The sequence below is a fragment of the Salvelinus namaycush genome, chromosome 1 (assembly GCF_016432855.1).
Source record: "Salvelinus namaycush isolate Seneca chromosome 1, SaNama_1.0, whole genome shotgun sequence".
Classification (NCBI taxonomy): Eukaryota; Metazoa; Chordata; class Actinopteri; order Salmoniformes; family Salmonidae; genus Salvelinus; species Salvelinus namaycush.
Genome location: NC_052307.1, coordinates 46,475,807 through 46,496,266, shown reverse-complemented (window position 1 = coordinate 46,496,266; position 20,460 = coordinate 46,475,807). Strand labels below are relative to the sequence as shown.

General features: G+C 43.1%; 1 protein-coding gene across 10 annotated transcripts in view; it reads right to left on the bottom strand.

Moving 5' to 3' along the window:
* Positions 1 to 20,460, bottom strand: part of LOC120044870 (dematin-like) — an 82,974-nt gene that overhangs the window by 16,424 nt on the left and 46,090 nt on the right. For 8 of the 10 annotated variants that reach the window (XM_038989624.1, XM_038989590.1, XM_038989571.1 and 5 more), the window contains 5 exons: positions 13,879 to 14,023; positions 13,695 to 13,739; positions 13,391 to 13,540; positions 9,143 to 9,282; positions 8,902 to 9,007 (listed from right to left, as the gene is read on the bottom strand). In XM_038989624.1, coding sequence (XP_038845552.1) covers positions 8,902 to 9,007; positions 9,143 to 9,282; positions 13,391 to 13,540; positions 13,695 to 13,739; positions 13,879 to 14,023 — 586 coding nt within the window. The remainder of the gene's footprint in view (positions 1 to 8,901; positions 9,008 to 9,142; positions 9,283 to 13,390; positions 13,541 to 13,694; positions 13,740 to 13,878; positions 14,024 to 20,460) is intronic. The other 2 variants (XM_038989580.1, XM_038989599.1) reach the window with 1 other exon arrangement.

The following is a 20,460-nucleotide window of genomic DNA, read 5'->3' as shown; positions in this document are numbered from 1 at the left end:
AGTGGATAGGCGGATGTCCCTCCATTAGTTGTTGCGCCAGACACTCGTTGCTCGACATTTTCTTTCTCTCCAGTATTGAATAGTCCACAGTCCGGTTGAAATATTATCGATTATTGATGTTAAAAACAACCTGAGGATTGATTATTAAAAACATTGGACATTGTTTTACGACCTTTACGGATAACATATGAATTTTTGTCAAGCCTTGATGACTGTGGAATACTGAACATAACGCGCCAAACAAATGGAAGTATTTTGATATTAAAAAAATCTTTATCGAACAAAAGGAACATTTATTGTGTAACTGGGAGTCTCGTGAGTGCAAACATCCGAAGATCATCAAAGGTAAGCGATTCATTTTATTGCTTTTCTGGCTTTCGTGACCATTCTACATGGCTGCTAGGTGTTCTTACTGTTTTGTCTAGTGATCGATAAACTCACAAACGCTTGGATTGCTTTCGCTGTAAAGCATATTTTCAAAATCTGACACGATAGGTGGATTAACAACAAGCTAAGGTGTGTTTTGGTATATTTCACTTGTGATTTCATGAAAATAAATATTTTTTGTATTTTTTAAAATTTGGCTCTCTGCAATTCAGCGGTTGTATACGAAAATGATCCCGCTAATGGGATCCGTGCGTCAAGAAGTTAACTCGGAACTGGGAAAACTTGACTTCAGTGAGTTCAAGACAACTGGGAAGTCTGGAATAAATGAGCTCCGACTGGGAAAATACGTTTTGAACGGTCATCCAACTCGTAGCACTATCCAATACCCAAGAAGACTCAAGGCTGTAATCGCTGCCAAAGGTTCTTCAACAAAGTACTGAGTAAAGGGTCTGAATACTTATGTACATGTGATATTTCATTTTTGCCCCAAAAATCTGAAAACCTGGTTTTGCATTGTCATTATGGGGTATTGTGTGTAGATTGATGAGGGGGAAAAAATCTGCCATTTTAGAATAAGGCTGTAACGTAACAAAATGTGGAAAAAGTCAAGTAGTCTTAAGAACTTTCAGAATGCACTGTATGGCATGTAGAACAAACGTGTCTCTGATAAGGAATCACATATACTCTCGTCATTGCATTTCTACCTGTAACATTCCTAATTTGTTGCCATACCCATACAGAAACATACCCAGTACATGGTTGCCATATTCTCAGAATATCAGAAATGTGTATATTTGCAGTAGCATGTCTGTACTTTCTAACATTTGCCATTTAAGCAATGATGACACCAGCTATACCAAAACAATACACAACACAGAGTTCCATCTCCAACTTTTAACTTATTTATATTTTTATATATATAAATGCCTCCCTTTTTTTGTGATTTTTGCCTCTCCACAACGTGCTCGGGAGAGGCAAAGGTCGAGTCATGCGTCCTCCGAAACATGACCCGCCAAACCATAATTCTTAACACATGCTCATTTAACCCGGAAGCCAGGTGCACCAACTGACGACCAAAGTCAGCCTGCAGGTGCCCAGCCCGCCACAAGGAGTTGCTAGAGCACGATGAGCCAAGTAAAGACACCACAGCCAGACCCTTCCCTAACCCAGACGATGCTGGGCCAATAGTGTGCCGCCCTATGGGACTACAAGTCACAGCCGGTAATGACACAGCCTGAGATCAGAACTCCAGGCCATAGCTACACCGGAACACTGCGTTGCAGTGCCTTAGACCGCTGCGCTACTCGGGAGGCCCACTCAACTCCAACTTTTAATGTGGATAAATAGGCAAATTGCAACATAAGCACTTGGGACCAGTGTTGGGGTTAATAATTTCTTACAGTATTATATTACATTAATATATTACTATTATGGGTAACAAAGTTTTATAACAAGTAACTGTCTTCAAATATTGTAATATTATTACGGTTACTTTTTCATGTAACCCGTATAGTACTTTCAGAAGCATATATCTACTGGCATGTTATATACATATTTTAAAGCCTTGTCTCATGCTAACGGAATTCATGCTGTAGGCCAGGTAATTCCCAAACTGGGGTACTTGGAGGTACGCGAAATGCGGTCGGGGGTACGCCAAATAAAAATGTGATTAACATCACATTTTCAAACAGTCCATTTATATTTTCCAATGGGTCTATACATTTGGGTGAGGCTTTTTTCTCGCCTGAGTAGCCTTGTTTCACTGCCAAAAATAAAATTAAACCATCAAGTGAAATAACTACACAATGTCAAATACAGGTAGCCTAGTCAAATAATTAACATCCAATCACATTAACCGTTACTCTCTCGCGGGAATTTCAATAACGGTCTGTATGTAGCCAAACGTAGCGGCTGCTCATTACGTTTACTCGAAAATGGATAAATGGTTAAAAAAATGTAAGGCCCACGTCCATAGAAACACATACCAGCTCTACTGATAGTACTGCTACCTGCACCCGTCGACGACACAAATTGTTCTGCTTCCACGAGCACATCCAATGCTAGCATCAGTAATTCTACATTTGTTGTTAGCCCAGCTAGCATGGACACTGACAGTAGTGAATCTGATGCAGCCGAAGAGCTACTGCCCCCTTACCCGGGAAAGCACCGACCAAAAGACAGGGACGTTGGACCTAAGTCCTCCACAATAGTATGGGGCTTGCCTGTCCTGGCCACTCGGTAGCTCACCATATAAGACGCTTCTAGCCTGTTCTTATTAATGGTATCTGTTGCTTTTATTGTCACGTTCCTGACCTGTTTTCCTTTGTCTTGTATTTATTTTAGTTGGTCAGGGCGTGAGTTGGGTGGGTTTGTCTATGGTTGATTTTCTATGTTGGGATTTTTGTGTTCGGCCTGGTATGATTCTCAATCAGAGGCAGCGGTCAATCGTTGTCCCTGATTGAGAATCATACTTAGGCAGCCTGGGTTTCACGTGTGTTTTGTGGGTGTTTGTTTCCGTGTTTGTGTTTTCACCACACGGTACTGTATAGGTTTTCTGCACTTCGTTTATTTGTTTTGTAATTCAGTGTTCAGTTTTCGTTATATTAAATCATTATGAACACTAACCACTCTGAGTATTGGTCCGATCCGTCTCGCCTCTCCTCGTCCGAGGACGAATATGAAAGCCGTTAAATTTATACATGTCTTACTACTCGAAAGTCGTCTTAATTCTCGCTCAAAAACCTCCCGTGGCCTATTTTTCAAATTGGCATGTTTTGTTTCAACAATTACTACTTTGCATACAAGCCAGTGAATTCTATGCATTACAGCTGGATGAGTCAACAGACATGGCGGGCCTGGCTCAGCTCCTGGTATATGTCCGTTACGTTTATGGGAGGTCAATTAAGGAAGACATCCTCTTCTGCAACACTGGAAACCAGGACAACAGGAGAGGATATTTTTAAAGTACTGGACAGCTTTGTGACATAAATGGACTTCGGTGGTCAAGATGTGTTGGTATCTGCACTGATGGCGCAAAAGCCATGACAGGGAGACATAGTGGAGTGGTAACACGCGTGCAAGCAGTTGCTCCCGATGCCACTTGGGTACACTGCAGTATCCACCGAGAGGCTCTTGCTGCCAAAGGAATGCCTGACAGCTTGAAAGACGTTTTGGACACTACAGTGAAAATGGTTAACTTTGTTAAAGCAAGGCCCCTGAACTCTCTTGTATTTTCTGCACTATGCAATGATATGGGCAGCAACCATGTAACGCTTTTATAATATACAGAAGTGCGCTGGTTATCAAGGGGCAAAGTATTGACACGTTTTTTTGAATTGAGAGACGAGCTTAAAGTTCTTTACTGACCATAATTTTCACTTGTCTGACCGCTTGCATGATGACGAGTTTCTCACACGACTGGCCTATCTGGGTGATGTTTTTTCTCGCCTGAATGATCTGAATCTAGGATTACAGGGACTCTCCGCAACTATATTCAATGTGCGGGACAAAATTTAAGCTATGATTAAGAAGTTGGAGCTCTTCTCTGTCTGCATTAAGAAGGACAACACACGTCTTTCCATCATTGTATGATTTTTTTGTGTGCAAATTAACTCAAGCTTACGGACAATGTCAAATGTGATATAGCGAAGCACCTGAGTGAGCTGGGTGTGCAATTACGCAGGGACTTTCCCGAAAAGGATGACACAAACAACTGGATTCGTTATCCCTTTCATGCCCTGCCTCCAGTCCACTTATCTGAACAAAAGAGACTCATCGAAATTTCAACAAGCGGTACTGTGAAAATTGAATTTAATCAGAAGCCACTGCCATATTTCTGGATTGGGCTGCGCTCAGAGTATCCTGCCTTGGCAAATCGCGCTGTTAAGACACTGATGCCTTTTGCAACCACGTACCTATGTGAGAGTGGATTCTCAGCCCTCACTAGCATGAAAACTAAATACAGGCACAGACTGTGTGTGGAAAATGATTTAAGGCAGACTTTCCAATACAACCCAACATTGCAGAATTATGTGCATGCTTTCAAGCACACCCTTCTCATTAACCTATGGCGAGTTATTCACAATTTTTGATGAACGAATAAAGTTTTATTTGTAAGAAGGCTAAATAAAGAGCAAAATGATTGATTATTTTTATATTATTATTTGTTCCCTGGTCCTATAAGAGCTCTTTGTCACTTCCCATGAGCTGGCTTGTGACAAACTCACACTCATTTTTATGTTTAATAAAAGTATCGTATAGTGTGTGTGTGTGTGGCAGGCTTACAATGATGGCAAAAAAACAACATTTGAGAGTGTGGTCACCCTGGTGCTAGAGGGGGTACGCAGCTGGAGGTTGAATGTCTGAAGGGGTACGGGACTATAAAATGTTTGGGAACCACTGTTGTAGGCTATCCTGTTTCCAAAAGTGTGTTGTTACCCCGCTTAACCTTTTCTCTGTGCAAATGCTCCCATAATTTGAGTTAATCGAAGACATTTTTGTCAAATGCAAATTCTGCAAAGGCAGTATTGATCTCTTTGTCCAGAAACACCACATCAAACCTGAAAAAGAATCAAAGCTGGTAGCCAAAGTTCCAGAAATGCATGAAAGAGGAGAAATCTATAACCATTATGATAGAACTTTAGTTTAGCATTGAAATAAGAGGGTAACAACCTGAAAAGTATCTGGAAACAACATTGACACAAGACGGAAACAACCACGTAAGAACGCAATAATAACTGATTCATAGTTAGTATGTAGCTGCTTAATACTGATATAAAGGGTGATGAATTTTCCTGTTTGTTATGTAGAAATCATTATTTGTTACTGAAGAACTATCAATACATTTTTTTTATTTTACCTTTATTTAACTAGGCAAGTCAGTTAAGAACAAATTCTTATTTACAATGACAGGTCCTTCTCCCTCGAATGCTCAGTTTGGCGGGGTGGCCAACTCTAGGAAGATCTTCCATTCAAGAACGATGGAGGCCACTGTGTTCTTGGGGACCTCCAATGCTGCAGAAATGTTTTGGTACCCTTGCACAGATCTGTGCCTCGACAGAATCCTGTCTCGGAGCTCTTAGGGAAATTACTTCGACCTCATGGCTTGGTTTTTGCTCTGACATGCACGGTAAATGGTGGGACTTCATTTAGAAAGGTGTGTGCCTTTCCAAATCATATCCAATCAATTTAATTTACCACAGGTGGACTCCAATCGAGTTGTAGAAACATCCCAAGGACTGAAGCAAAATCTCAAGACATCAGTCAGGAAGTTAGAGCTTGGTCACAAATGGGTCTTCCAAATGGACAATGACCCCAAGCATACTTCCAAAGTTGTGTCGAAATGGCTTATGGACAACAAAGTCAAGGTATTGGAGTGGCCATCACAAAGCCCTGACCTCAACCTACATTTGTGGGCAGAACTGAAAAAGCAAATGCTAATTCAGCGTATGTAAACTTCTGACCCACTGGAAATGTGATGAAAGAAATAAAAGCTGAAATAAATTATTCTCTCTGCTATTATTATGACATTTCACATTCTTAAAATAAAGTGGTGATCCTAACTGACCTAAGACAGGGAATTTTAACTAGGATTAAATGTCAGGAATTGTGAAAAACAGAGTTTAAGTGTATTTGGCTAAGGTGTATGTGAACTTCCGACTTCAACTGTATGTACTTATTGAGCCAGTATAGTTAGGCCCTTTCCAGAAGAAACCATTAACCCACCTCCCTAGGCACTTGTTTAGATCTGAAACAACTTGATAGGTGTAAGAAAATATTTTATTGATCATAGTGATCCAGAAGTATCATTAAAACAGGTTAATATTCTCCACCAACATTAGACAACTATACAGAAGGCCCTTCAAGTGCTGAAATAAGTAAATAAAATCAATGATGAAAATACTCAGACTAATCAATACCTGACCTGGAAAAGGTGGCGTAGCAGGAAGATTGGCATACTGTGAACGAAGAGGTTGTGAGTTCAAATCCCAGGTGAGGATTGTAAAATTACTGTATAAATTAACATGCATGATGTAATTGAGTACTGTATGTCAAATATGTAAGTTGAAAACATTGTATGTTAGAAGCACTGTGTGTGTGAGTATTCTTAACCTTACCAACAGACAAGGAGCTATGGATAGATCAGGGGTTCACAAATCAGGGGCTTGGAAAAAGTAATAATATGAGATGTGTGATGAACTTTTCTTTGGACACAAATGTTGTTGCAACGTTCCCATGAAACGTGTCTAGAACATAAATATCTTACAGTGCCTTAAGAAAGTATTCATACTCCTCGACTTATTCCAAATGTTATTGCGTTACAGCCTGAATTAAAAATTGATTAAAAAAATAATAATTCTCACTCGTCTACACACAATACCCCATAATGACAAAGTGAAAACTTGTTTTTAGACTTTTTTGCAAATGTATTGAAAATGAAATACAAATATCTAATTTACACAAGTGTTCACACCCCGAGTCAATACATATTAGAATCACCGTTGTCAGCGTTTACAGCTGTGAGTCTTTTTGGGTAAGTCTGGATTGTACAATATTTGCACATTACTCTTTTTTAAATTCTTCAAGCTATGTACAGTTCCTTGTTGATCATTTTCAAGTCTTGCCATAGATTTCAAGCCGATTTAAGTCAAAACTGTAACTAGCCCACTCAGGAACATTATATGTCGTCTTGGTAAGCAACTCCAGTGTATGTTTTAGGTTACTGTCCTGCTGAAAGGGGAAATTGTCTCCCAGTGTCTGTTGGAAAGCAGACTGAACCAGGTTTTTTCCTCTAGGATTGTGTCTGTGCTTAGCTCTATTCTACTTCCTTTGATCCCCCCCAAAAATTCCTTAGTCCTTGCCGATGACAAGCATACCCATAACATGAAGTAGCCACCACCATGCTTGAAAATATGAAGAGTGGTACTCAGTGATGTGTTGTGTTGGATTTGACCCAAACATAATGCTTTGTATTCAGGACATAAAGTACATTTCTTTGGAACATTTCTTTGCAGGAGTAACTGCAATGTTTATGAGCCATCCTCAGTTTCCTCCTATCACAGCCATTAAACTCTAACTGTTTCAAAGTCACCATTGGACTCATGGTGAAATCCCTGAGCAATTTACTTCCTCTCCGGCAACTGAGTTAGGAAGGACACCTGCATCTACGTAATGACTGGGTGTATTGATACACCATCCAAAGTGTAATAATAAGTTCACCATGCTCATATTTCTGCTTTTTAAATTACCCGTCTACCAATAGGCGCCCTTCTTTACAAGGCATTGGTAAACCTACCTGGTCTTTGTGGTTAAATCTGTGTTTGAAATTCACTGCTCGACTGAGGGACCTTACAGATAATCGTATGTGTGGGGTAGAGATGAGGTAGTCATTCAAAAATCATGTAAACACTATTATGGTACACAGTGAGTCTATGCAACGTGTTATGTGACTTGTTTTTTACTCCTGAACTTATTTAGGCTTGCCATAACAAAGGGGTTGAAGACATATTGACTCGAGACATGCCAACTTTTCATTTTTTTATTAATTGGTAAAAATTTCTACAAACACTTTGACATGATGGGATGGGATATTGTGTGTAGGCCAGTAACACAAATCAATTTTAAATTCAGGCTGTAACACAACAAAATGTGGAAAAAATCAAGGGGTGTGAATACTTTCTGAAGGCACTGTATATTCTGAGAACATGGCAACCATGTTCTGTGTGTTAGGTGGGATGTTGAAGGAATATTCTCCTAACCCACAAAAAACTGGACACAAATGTTTTTGCCAACTTTCCATGAAACGTGTCTAGAACATGAATATCTTATGTTCTGAGAACATGTCTACATGTGTATGTTTGGCTGTCCTTTGATGGAATACTCTCCTGATCCACAGAAAACTGGACACATGATTGTTCTTGCAAAGTTCTCATTTAACGTGCCTAGAACATTGTCAGAAACTAGCTGTGAAGGCAGGAGAGCGATATGCTTTTACAGGCTCGTCTGTCTGGCATGTCAATGTTTTCTTACAGAATATAAAAGGCTGTCACAGAGAAGAGAAGATGCAGGACAAAGTCGGGGGTGGATGATTTTCGTCCCAAATGCCACACTATTCCCCATATAGTGCACTACTTTTGACCAGGGCCCATGGTCAAATGTAGTACACAATGTAGGGAATAGGGTGCCATTTGGGACACATACGATGTTGTAGGTGGAGGAAGTGTGGAATCTTTACCATTTCTACAAAGGATTTTAAATGGAGCATATGTGTGATTTTGTGTGTTTCTTTCTCGTTTCCACCACACTCACAAGGTCACAATCTAACACAGTGTTAGTCAACCCCTGCACTGGGGATTAGCACCGGTTACCTGGGATGTTGCTTGTTTGTCAAACAAGTTAAATTGTTAATATAAATAGTCCTTCAAGGAAGAAGGACCTTAGTTTCCTGGTCTCTTGAACATAAAAGGTTGATAAACATACTCTCACGGACACAAAGTGAATCTGCCTCTCTCTTACCCATGTGCATTGCTGTCCGGTCAGGCAGTGAGCGAGTTTTCCTGCGGATGGGCACAGCTTTATCCAGCTCCTCTTTCAAGATTATCTTTCCCAAGTTCGACTGAATCTGCAGGGTAGACATATAGAATGTCAAAAGGTTTTCAAAGCAACCACTATCATTGAGTTACACTTAAAAAAACAATTAGGTGTGTTCAATAGCCAAATTTGGGAGAATTTGTTAGAAATAAAACCTGTTCCGTACTTTGTTGAGCTCCTGCTTCTGCAGTTCCCGTAGTCCCCACATATCATCGGACAGGTCTCCATTGTCATATTCATCGTCCTCCTCATCCCTCTCTCCCTCCTCCCTCCTCCGGGACTCAGCCTTCTTCCTCCACTCTGTCTCTGTGGTAGAGGGGAGGCAAGTGTTAGAGGAAACCCTGGTACTACTAAGCTCTATTACTCTATCACTCTCCACTACCAACCCTCACTATCCCTCCTCATTGGAAGCTTAGTAGCTCATCAGCGGCCCGGCGTCGGCAATGTTAGCAGCCCACTGCCAATTTTAGCCATCAGCTTTACAGCGGTAGCCGACACTTCAGGCTAAGAGCAGCATTAACTGTCGGAACTGTTAAGGATGGTCGGTGTGCTGTTGTGTTACTAGAGGCATGACGGCTAGCAACACTGGTCCGATATCAGTTTACCAGTTTACTGTACCTACAATGGTGTGCTGCCTCATAGCCACCAATGTTTTATAAGTGCTTGCTGGCTGGGATCGTTCACTACATGGGTTGCGAAAGGAGGGTATATTACTGGAAACTTTCAAAGTTTACCAGTAAACTACCAAAATGTGGGGAATTTTATAAGATGACATACAGTGGCCTTTTTGGGTACTGTAACGGCTTTCCTCCTCCTCTTCATCCGAAGAGGAGGAGCAAGGATTGAACCAAAATGCAGCTTCTTGAGATGACATGATTTATTAAATTCAAGACGAAAAAACACGAAAACACTTTAACAAACTACAAAACCACAAACGACGTAGACGCACCTGAACATAAGAACTTACATGACACGAAGAACGCATGAAACAGGAACAGACTACATAAACCGAACAAACGAACAAACAAACCGAAAACAGTCCCGTGTGGCGCAACGTACATAGACACAGACACAGGAGACAACCACCCACAAACAAACAGTGTGAAAACACCTACCTTAATATGGCTCTCAATCAGAGGAAATGAAAACCACCTGCCTCTAATTGAGAGCCATATCAGGTCACCCTTAACAAACATAGAAACACACAACATAGACTACCCACCCAAACTCACGCCCTGACCGTCAAACACATACAAAATAACAGAAAACCGGTCAGGAACGTGACATAACCCCCCCCTCAAGGTGCGTACTCCGAACGCACCACCAAAAGTCTAGGGGAGGGTCTGGGTGGGCGTCTGACCACGGTGGTGGCTCAGGCTCAGGGCGAGGTCCCCACCCCACCATAGTCAATCCCAGCTTACGTCTCCCCCTCAGAATGACCACCCTCTTACTCCACCCACCTAATTTAAGGGGCAACACCAAGATAAAGGACAGCTCCGGGACAAGGTAGCTCAGGACAGAGAGGTAGCTCAGGACAGAGGGATAGCTCAGGATAGAGAGGTAGCTCAGGATAGAGAGGTAGCTCAGGATAGAGGGGCAACTCCGGACTGAAGGGCAGCTCCGGACAGAGAGACAGCTCTGGACTGAGGGGCAGTTCTGGATAAATAACAGCTCCGGCCTGAGGAGCTGCTCATGGCTGACCGACGACTCTGGACGCTCATGGCTGGCCGACGGCTCTGGACGCTCATGGCTGGCTGACGGCTCTGGACGCTCATGGCTGGCTGACGGCTCTGGACGCTCATGGCTGGCTGACGGCTCTGGACGCTCATGGCTGGCTGACGGCTCTGGACGCTCATGGCTCGCTGGCGGCTCTGGCAGATCCTGTCTGGTTGGCGGCTCTGGCAGATCCTGTCTGGTTGGCGGCTCTGGCAGATCCTGTCTGGTTGGCGGCTCTGGCAGATCCTGTCTGGTTGGCGGCTCTGGCAGATCCTGTCTGGTTGGCGGCTCTGGCAGATCCTGACTGACAAATGGCTCTAGCGGCTCCTGACTGACTAACGGCTCTGACGGCTCGGGACAGACGGGCGGCTCTAATGGCTCGGGACAGACGGATGGCTCAGACGGCACTGGGCAGACGGATGGCTCAGATGGCGCTGGGGAGACGGATGGCTCAGATGGCGCTGGGGAGACGGATGGCTCAGATGGCGCTGGGGAGACGGATGGCTCTGGCCGGATGAGGCGCACTGTAGGCCTGGTGCGTGGTGCCGGAACTGGAGGCACCGGGCTAAGGACACGCACCTTCAGGCTAGTGCGGGGAGCAGGGACAGGGCACACTGACCTCTCGAAGCACACTATAGGCCTGGTGCGTGGTACCGGCACTGGTGGTACCGGGCTAAGGGCACGCACCTCAGGGCGAGTGCGGGGAGAAGGAACAGTGCCTACAGGGCTCTGGAGACGCACAGGTGGCTTAGTGCGTGGTGCCGGAACTGGAGGCACTGGGCTGGAGACACGCACCATAGGGAGAGTGCGTGGAGGAGGAACAGGGCTCTGGAAACGCACTGGAAGCCTGGTGCGTGGAGTAGGCACTGGTGGTACTGGGCTGGGGCGGGGAGGTGGCACCGGAAATACCGGACCGTGCAGGCGTACTGGCTCCCTTGAGCACTGAGCCTGCCCAACCTTACCTGGTTGTATGCTCCCCGTCGCCTGACCAGTGCGGGGAGGTGGAATAACCCGCACCGGGCTATGTAGGCGAACCGGGGACACCATGCGTAAGGCTGGTGCCATGTAAGCCGGCCCGAGGAGACGTACTGGTGGCCAGATATGTAGAGCCGGCTTCATGGCACTTGCCTCAATGCTCAATCTAGCCCTACCAGTGCGAGGAGGTGGAATAACCCGCACCGGGCTATGCACACGTACAGGAGACACCGTGCGCTCTACTGCGTAACACGGTGTCTGCCCGTACTCCCGCTCTCCACGGTTAGCCTGGGAAGTGGGCGCAGGTCTCCTACCTGCCCTAGACCCACTACCTCTTAGCCCCCCCCCCCCAAGAAATTTTTGGGGTTTCTTCTCGGGCTTCCTTGCTAGCCGCGTACCTTCATATCTGCGGTTTTGAGCTTGATTCTCCGGCTTCCAGCCACGTCTCTTTGCTGCCTCCTCATACCACCGCTCCTGGGCTCTCGCTGCTTCCATCTCCTCACGAGCGCGGCGATATTCCCCAATATGAGCCCAGTGTCCTTTTCCCTCCAATATTTCATCCCATGTCCAGGATTCCTGTGTAGCAGGCCACTGCTCGAATTCACGCCGCTTGGTTCTGGTGTGGTGGGTGGTTCTGTAACGGCTTTCCTCCTCCTCTTCATCCGAAGAGGAGGAGCAAGGATTGAACCAAAATGCAGCTTCTTGAGATGACATGATTTATTAAATTCAAGACGAAAAAACACGAAAACAAAACCACAAACGACGTAGACGCACCTGAACATAAGAACTTACATGACACGAAGAACGCATGAAACAGGAACAGACTACATAAACCGAACAAACGAACAAACAAACCGAAAACAGTCCCGTGTGGCGCAACGTACATAGACACAGACACAGGAGACAACCACCCACAAACAAACAGTGTGAAAACACCTACCTTAATATGGCTCTCAATCAGAGGAAATGAAAACCACCTGCCTCTAATTGAGAGCCATATCAGGTCACCCTTAACAAACATAGAAACACACAACATAGACTACCCACCCAAACTCACGCCCTGACCGTCAAACACATACAAAATAACAGAAAACCGGTCAGGAACGTGACAGGTACTTGAGATTATCCCAGGCATCTGTAATTATCTTTGGCCTTATCACATGTAAAGTATATAACATTTTAAAATAAAATAATTTAAAAATATAAAACTGAATGACAAAGCTGTAAAAAAATATTCTAAATGTAAACCATCAACTTATTGAATACGATTGGTGTTTAATATGAAGGTTTCAACACGAAGTGTCTTTTATATATTTTTTACACTTTTATTTTACTATGTCAATGTGTTTGTTGTAAATGTTTTGGCACCAAACTGGTGGCATTTGTAAAAAAGTAAATACATGAAAGAGTTGCAGAGTTAATAAAAAATCAGCCCATTATTGATTAGATGCTTTTTTCATTAATTAGGCTATTTTCTCTTGAACCATATGGTCTATCCACTAGAAACTCATGGACAATATGGACACAGATATACAAAAAAAGTATACTATATATGAATAATTTTTTAAAAAAGTTATTCAAGTATAAATTACCTAAATTACCATAGCTTACCTGTCAATTAGCAAAATGACAGAAGATTACAGTTACTTTGTTAAAATACCGGTGGCTTTGCAACCCTATTGATTACTATTCACAGTTCTGTAATTAATAGTGTGAGACATACCAACTGCAGCCAGGGAGGGGGGGCAGGGCCAGTAATCTGTCTCAATCTTGGAGGGTTTGTTGGGATCAGGTGGCTGGGCGGCAGGGAATTTAGATGACTCAATGATGAGATCCTCTATGTGTTTCCCCTGGGGGATGGATGCTAATACATCTAGAGTTACACACACACACAAACACAAGGAGATATACAGTAAATGTGCACAGAAAAACATCCAATGTTACCTTTTAATGTCAAATATTATGCCAGTATACAGTAAATGACAGTAAATTACACACACACACATCAATTAAGTTGCATGAAATACCTTGTTTGTAAATTGGTGGCTTCTTGTATATATTCATTCCATTATCTGCAATGAAAAGATAAAATCAAAATGGACATCAGTCCCAGATGAAAGCAAAGCAGGCCAGAGAAGAGAAGAGAAGGGAGCAGAGAAGAGAAGAGAAGATAGGAGAGAAGAGGATACGTGTGCTGATGGATTACAATACCTGGCCTGTGAAAGTGCTGTGTGGGGAGCTTGGTGGCGGTGTCTAATGCAGAGCTGGTTTTGAGCTGGAGGTTTGAACCTGATGATGACCCTCCAGGTGACTCCCTGCTCTCCAGCCACTCCTTGGGATCCTTGAATAGAATGGTCTAGGGACATGAGTTTAACATTACTGTCCGGATCCTAATTGATATTCAAACCATAACCTAAACACACATTGGGAAAGTGCATGAAAATGAGGGTTCTGTGTACATTAGATTTCATCCCTGAGTGAAGAAGCCAGCAAACAATAAGAGTGTAACAGATGCTCATCGTTCCCATGGTAACTGTTTTTTGCAAACGTGCTTGTGTGGAATCGTGGGCTTTTAGACAATGGATGGGTCTAATCCTGGATGCTGATTGGTTAAAACTGCATTCCTGTCAGTGTCTATTCCACAAATAAAAAATCTGTTGAAATACCTATTTGAATCCATGATGGCGTAGGAGTGGGATGTGTTGATTGTCTTGTCCCGTCCCTTGTATATATCGTTTCCTTCTTCGTATATATTTCATATATATTTTTAATAAAAATTTTCCATCTACGAACTGAACATACTCTCCTGCAACCCGCCTCACCCAATGCGGTACGGATATGCTATTTTTTATACTTTAGAACCGTAACACTCTTCAAGCTAGCCAGCTACTAGCTAGTAGTCAGTTAGCCACTGCTAGTTAGCCATCACCGTTAACTGGGACATCTGCCAACTTCAGCCCGGTCAACTCCTGCCAGCCAGCACAGCGCGATATCAACCCAGAGCATATCGGACTGCTTTTCTCCACCATATCTCCAGATTCCAACCGCAAGCTCTGAACCTTTACCCTGGATCATCGCAGTTAGCTAGCTGCTATCCAAGTGGCTACTCTTGGCTAACGTCTCTGTCCCAAAGCAAGCACCAGTTAGCCTGGAGCTAGCCTCGAATCTAGGCCCATCTCCCGGCTAGCCGAATAGATCTATCAAGAATTCCTGGGCTTCAATTACCTCTTTTGCCAATTGGCCTGGACCCTTTGCTGCCGACACTGAGCCCCGCCGATCCATCACGACTGGTCTGCCGACGTAACTATCCGAGGGGGTTTCAACAGGCTCCCCCGTTACGACGTCCCCCTGAGGACCATCTGCTAGCCTGCTGCTAGCTGTCTGAATCTGTCTGAATCTCCGTGCCTCCAGCTCGCCTAGCTACTCACTGGACCCTGTGATGTCTCGGCTACACACGCCTCTCCCTAAAGTCAATATGCCTTGTCTATTGCTGCTCTGGTTAGTAATTTTTGTCTTATTTCACTGTAGAGCCTCCAGCCCTGCTCAATACGCCTTAGCTAGCCCTGTTGTTCCACCCCCCACACATGCGGTGACCGCACCTGGCTTAAATGGTGCTTCAAGAGACACAACCTCTCTCATCGTCACTCAATGCCTAGGCTTACCTCCACTGTACTCACATCCTACCATACCCTTGTCTGTACACTATGCCTTGAATCTATCCTTCCGTGCCCAAAAACCTGCCCCCTTTACTCTGTTCCGAACTCACTAGACGACCAGTTCTTTTAGCCTTTAGCCATACTCTTATCCTACTCCTCCTCTGTTCCTCTGGTGATGTAGAGGTTAACCCAGGCCCAGCATCACTCCCATTCCCCAGGCGCTCTCATTTGTTGACTTCTGTAACCGTAAAAGCCTTGGGTTCATGCATGTTAACATTCGAAGCCTCCTCCCTAAGTTTGTTTTATTCACTGCTTTAGCACACTCCGCCAACCCGGATGTCCTAGCCGTGTCTGAATCCTGGCTTAGGAAGGTCACCGAAAATCCTGAAATTTCCATCCCTAATTATAACATTTTCCGAAAAGATAGAACTGTCAAAGGAGGTGGAGTTGAAATCTACTGCAGAGATAGCCTGCAGAGTTCTGTCATACTATCCAGGTCTGTGCCCAAACAATTCGAGCTTCTTCTTTTAAAAGAACCTTTCCAGAAACAAGTCTCTCACCGTTGCTGCTTGTTATAGACCCCTTCAGCCCCCAGCTGTGCCCTGGACACCATAAGTGTAACGGGCCTCCTCCTTCTCTTCATCCGAAGAGGAGTAACAAGGATTGGACCAACGTGCAGCGGGTTGTGAATACATAATGAACTTTATTAACAAGACGAAACTAAACACACGAAGAACACTTGATAATTTTACAAAACAACAAAACGAAGTAGACAGACCTGAACGAGAGAACTTACATAAAACATGAAGAACGCACGAACAGGAACAGACTACATATACTAACGACAACGAAACAGTCCCGTGTGGTGCGAACATACACTGACACGGAAGACAATCACCCACAAACAAACAGTGAGAACAACCTACCTTAATATGACTCTCAATCAGAGGAAACGTCAAACACCTGCCTCTAATTGAGAGCCATACCAGGCAACCCAAAACCAACATAGAAACAGAAAACATAGACTGCCCACCCAAAACTCACGCCCTGACCAATAAACACATACCAAACAACAGAAAACAGGTCAGGAACGTGACAATAAGTGAATTCATTGCTCCCCATCGATCTTCAGAGTTCGTACTGTTAGGTGACAAACAGGGACATGCTTAACTTCTTATGGCTGCAGCCCGACACCGGTACACTTATGACAACATCCAGCTCAAGTGCAGGGCGCGAAATTCAAAAGATATTTTTTTAAAATATTTAACTTTCACACATTAACAAGTCCAAGACACCAGATGAAAGGTACACATCTTGTGAATCAAGCCAACATGTCCGATTTTTAAAATGTTTTACAGGGAAGACACAATATGTAAATCTATTAGCTAACCACGTTAGCAAAAGACACCACTATTCTTACTCCATCAGTTTTTACTCCATCAGTAGCTATCACAAATTCGACCAAATAAAGATATAAATAGCCACTAACCAAGAAACAACTTCATCAGATGACAGTCTGATAACATATTTATTGTATAGCATATGTTTTGTTCGAAAAATTTGCATATTTCAGGTATAAATCATAGTTTACATTTCAGCTACAATCAGAAATTGCACCGAAAGCAGCCATAATATTTACAGACACCAACGTTAAATACCTAATTACTCATCATAAAACATTTCTGAAAAATACATAGTGTACAGCAATTGAAAGACAGGCATCTTGTGATTCCAGACAATATTTCCGATTTATTAAATGTTTTACAGCGAAAACAAAATGTAGCGCTATATTAGCGTAGCCACAATAGCCAGAAACACTTGGGCGCCCACGACCAGTTCACATGCACGACAGATATTAGAAATAGCATCATAAAATGTTTCTTACTTTTGGTGATCTTCCGTCAGAATGTTGGACAAGGTGTCCTTTGTCCAGAACAGTCGTTGTTTTGATCTGGAACGGCAAATATCCCTCTTCATTTAGCATGGGCACTTGCCAAGTGGCACGGATCACTCCAACATCAACAAAGTCAGAGAACGGAACACGGCAAAACTCCCGAAAAAATTTCAATAATCTGATTAAACTATATTGAAAAAACATACGTTACGATGATATATGGTCACATGTATCAAATAAAATCTAAGACGGAGATGTTAGTCGTCCATAACGGGAGCAAAACAGAAGGCATATCCATGTCCTCTTTCGCGCGCTCCAGAAACAGGAAGTGGACGGTCACGTCAAAGAAATAGCTTTTATTCCACCTCAGACCAAGATAAACACAAAATTTCTTCTCTCACAGCCTCTTGACACCCAGAGGAAGGCGTATGAAGTGTACGTAGACTCTTACGTATCATGACCATGTATAGGCAGGAAGTTGAACAGAGCATATATTTCTGACATTCCACTTCCTGGTCAGGAAAAGTGCTGCAGAATGAGTTCTGTTTCACTCAGAGAAATAATTCAAACGGTTTTAGAAACTAGAGAGTGTTTTCTATCCAATAGTAATAATAATATGCATATTGTACGAGCAAGAATTGAGTACGAGGCCGTTTGAAATGGGCACTATTTAACTGGCTACTCAATACTGCCCCTTGCAGCCATAACAGGTTAACACCCTAGATTAGATGTCCTCAATCTCACACAAATTATCAAGGAACCTACCAGGTACAACCCAAAATACGTAACCATGGGCACCCTCATAGATATCATCCTGACCAACTTGCCCTCTAAATACACCTCTGCTGTCTTCGACCAGGATCTCAGCGATCACCATTGGCTGCGTGCTGCCTGCGTGCGTAATGGGTCCGCGGTCAAACGACCCCCCCTCATCACTGTCAAACGCTCCCTAAAACACTTCAGCGAGTAGGCCTTTCTAACCGACCTGGCCCGGGTATCCTGGAAGGATATTGACCTCATCCCATTAGTAGAGGATGCCTGGTTGCTCTTCAAAAGTGCTTTCCTGTCCATCTTAAATAAGCATGCCCCATTCAAATAAATTTGAACTAAGATCCGATATAGCCCTTGGTTCACCCCAGACTTGACTGCCCTTGACCAGCACAAAAACATCCTGTGGCGTTCTGCATTAGCATCGAATAGCAACTCTTCAGGGAAGTCAGGAACCAATATACACAGTCAGTTAGGAAAGCTAAGACTAGCTTTTTCAAACAGAAATTTGCTTCCTGTAGCATTAATTCCAAAAAGTTTTGGGACACTAAAGTACATGGAGAATAAGAGCACCTCCTCCCAGCTGCCCACTGCACTGAGGAGCGGAAACACTGTCACCAATGTCATGACGTGGCCCTCTTTGGGTATAGCGTGCCTTCCACCTCTCTCTCTCGCCTACACCCGGGCTGCTGTTATCTCAGGTCGTAAATTCCTGGAGGAGACACTCTTCCTCATGGCCAGACAGTATAGAGAGAGAAAAGGTTTCACAGGAGAACAAAGGAATTTCTTCCACATCACAGAACTTGAGAACTGAACAATATTCATGTTCTGGAGAATGTATAAACGGTCGGTGAAGTAGCCAGCTACAAACTGGTCCATTTTGTACAATTTCGTGAAACTCATAAGAGACAATACAGCCACATTACCATAACCCTGTTTATAAAAGAGTCTCAGTTATGAGGTTTGCATCTAATTGTTGTATAAAATGAATGAGTAAAGATGAAACTATTTGTGAAATTATGTCATGTGATTTTAAACTGTTTAATAAAGGAAACTCCAATTCCCTTTGGAGTTGAACTTCTTATGGATAGGGGGCAGCATTTTCACGTTTGGATGAAAAGCGTACCCAGAGTAAATGGCCTGCTACTCAGTCCCAGTTGCTAATATATGTATATTATTAGTAGATTTGGATAGAAAACACTCTGAAGTTTCTAAAACTGTTTGAATGATGTCTGTGAGTATAACAGAATATGGCAGGCAAAAACCTGAGAAAAAATCCAACCAGGAAGTGGGAAATCTGAGGTTGGTCGTTTTTCAACTCATTCCCTATTGAAGATACAGTGGGATATGGGTCATGTTGCACTTCCTAAGGCTTCCACTAGATGTCAACAGTCTTTAGAACCTTGTCTGATGCTTCTACTGTTAAGTGGGGCCGAATGAGAGGGGAATGAGACAGAGGTCTGGCAGAATGATTTGAGCTCGTGACGCTCGTTCACGTGAGAGCGATCTCTGTTCCATTTGCTTTTCTGAAGACAAAGGAATTCTCCGGTTGGAACATTATTGAAGATTTATGTTAAAAACATCCTAAAGATTGATTCTATACGACCTGTAATATAATTTTTGGGACTTTTCGTCCCTACTTTCCGCTGGACTTGCACTCGCGTCGTGAGTTTGGATTTGTTTACCAAACGCGCTAACAAAAGGAGGTATTTGGACATAAATGATGCATTTTATGGAACAAATCAAACATTTATTGTGGAACTGGGATTCCTGGGAGTGCATTCTGATGAAGATCATCAAAGGTAAGTGAATATTTATAATGCTATTTCTGACTTATGTTGACTCCAACATGGCGGATATCTTCTTGGGTTGTGTTGGTCTCTGAGCGCCGTACTCAGATTATTGCATGGTTTGCTTTTTCCGTCAAGATTTTTTGAAATCTGACACAGCGGTTGCATTAAGGAGAAGCATATCTTTAAATCTGTGAATCACACTTGTATCTTTTATCAATGTTTATTATGAGTATTTCTGTGATTTGATGTGGCTCTGTGCAAATTCACGGGATGTTTTGGAGGCAAAGCCAAATGTAAACTGAGGTTTTTGGATATAAATATGAACTTGATCGAACAAAACATACATGTATTGTGTAACGTGTTGTCCCGGGAGTGTCATCTGATGAAGAATATCAAAGGTTAGTGATTCATTTTATCAATATTTCTGCTTTTTGTGACTCCTCTCTTTGGTTGAAAAATCGCTGTATGCTTTCTGTGACTAGTTGCTGACCTAACATAATGATATGTTCTGCTTTCGCCGAAAAGCTTTATTGAAATCGGACACTGTGGTTGGATTAACGAGAATTTTATCGTTAAAGTGGTGTCTAATACTTGTATGTTTGAGAAAATTGAATTATGAGATTTCTGTTGATTGAATTTGGTGCCCTGCAATTTCATTGGCTGTTGGGCGAGGGGTTCCGCT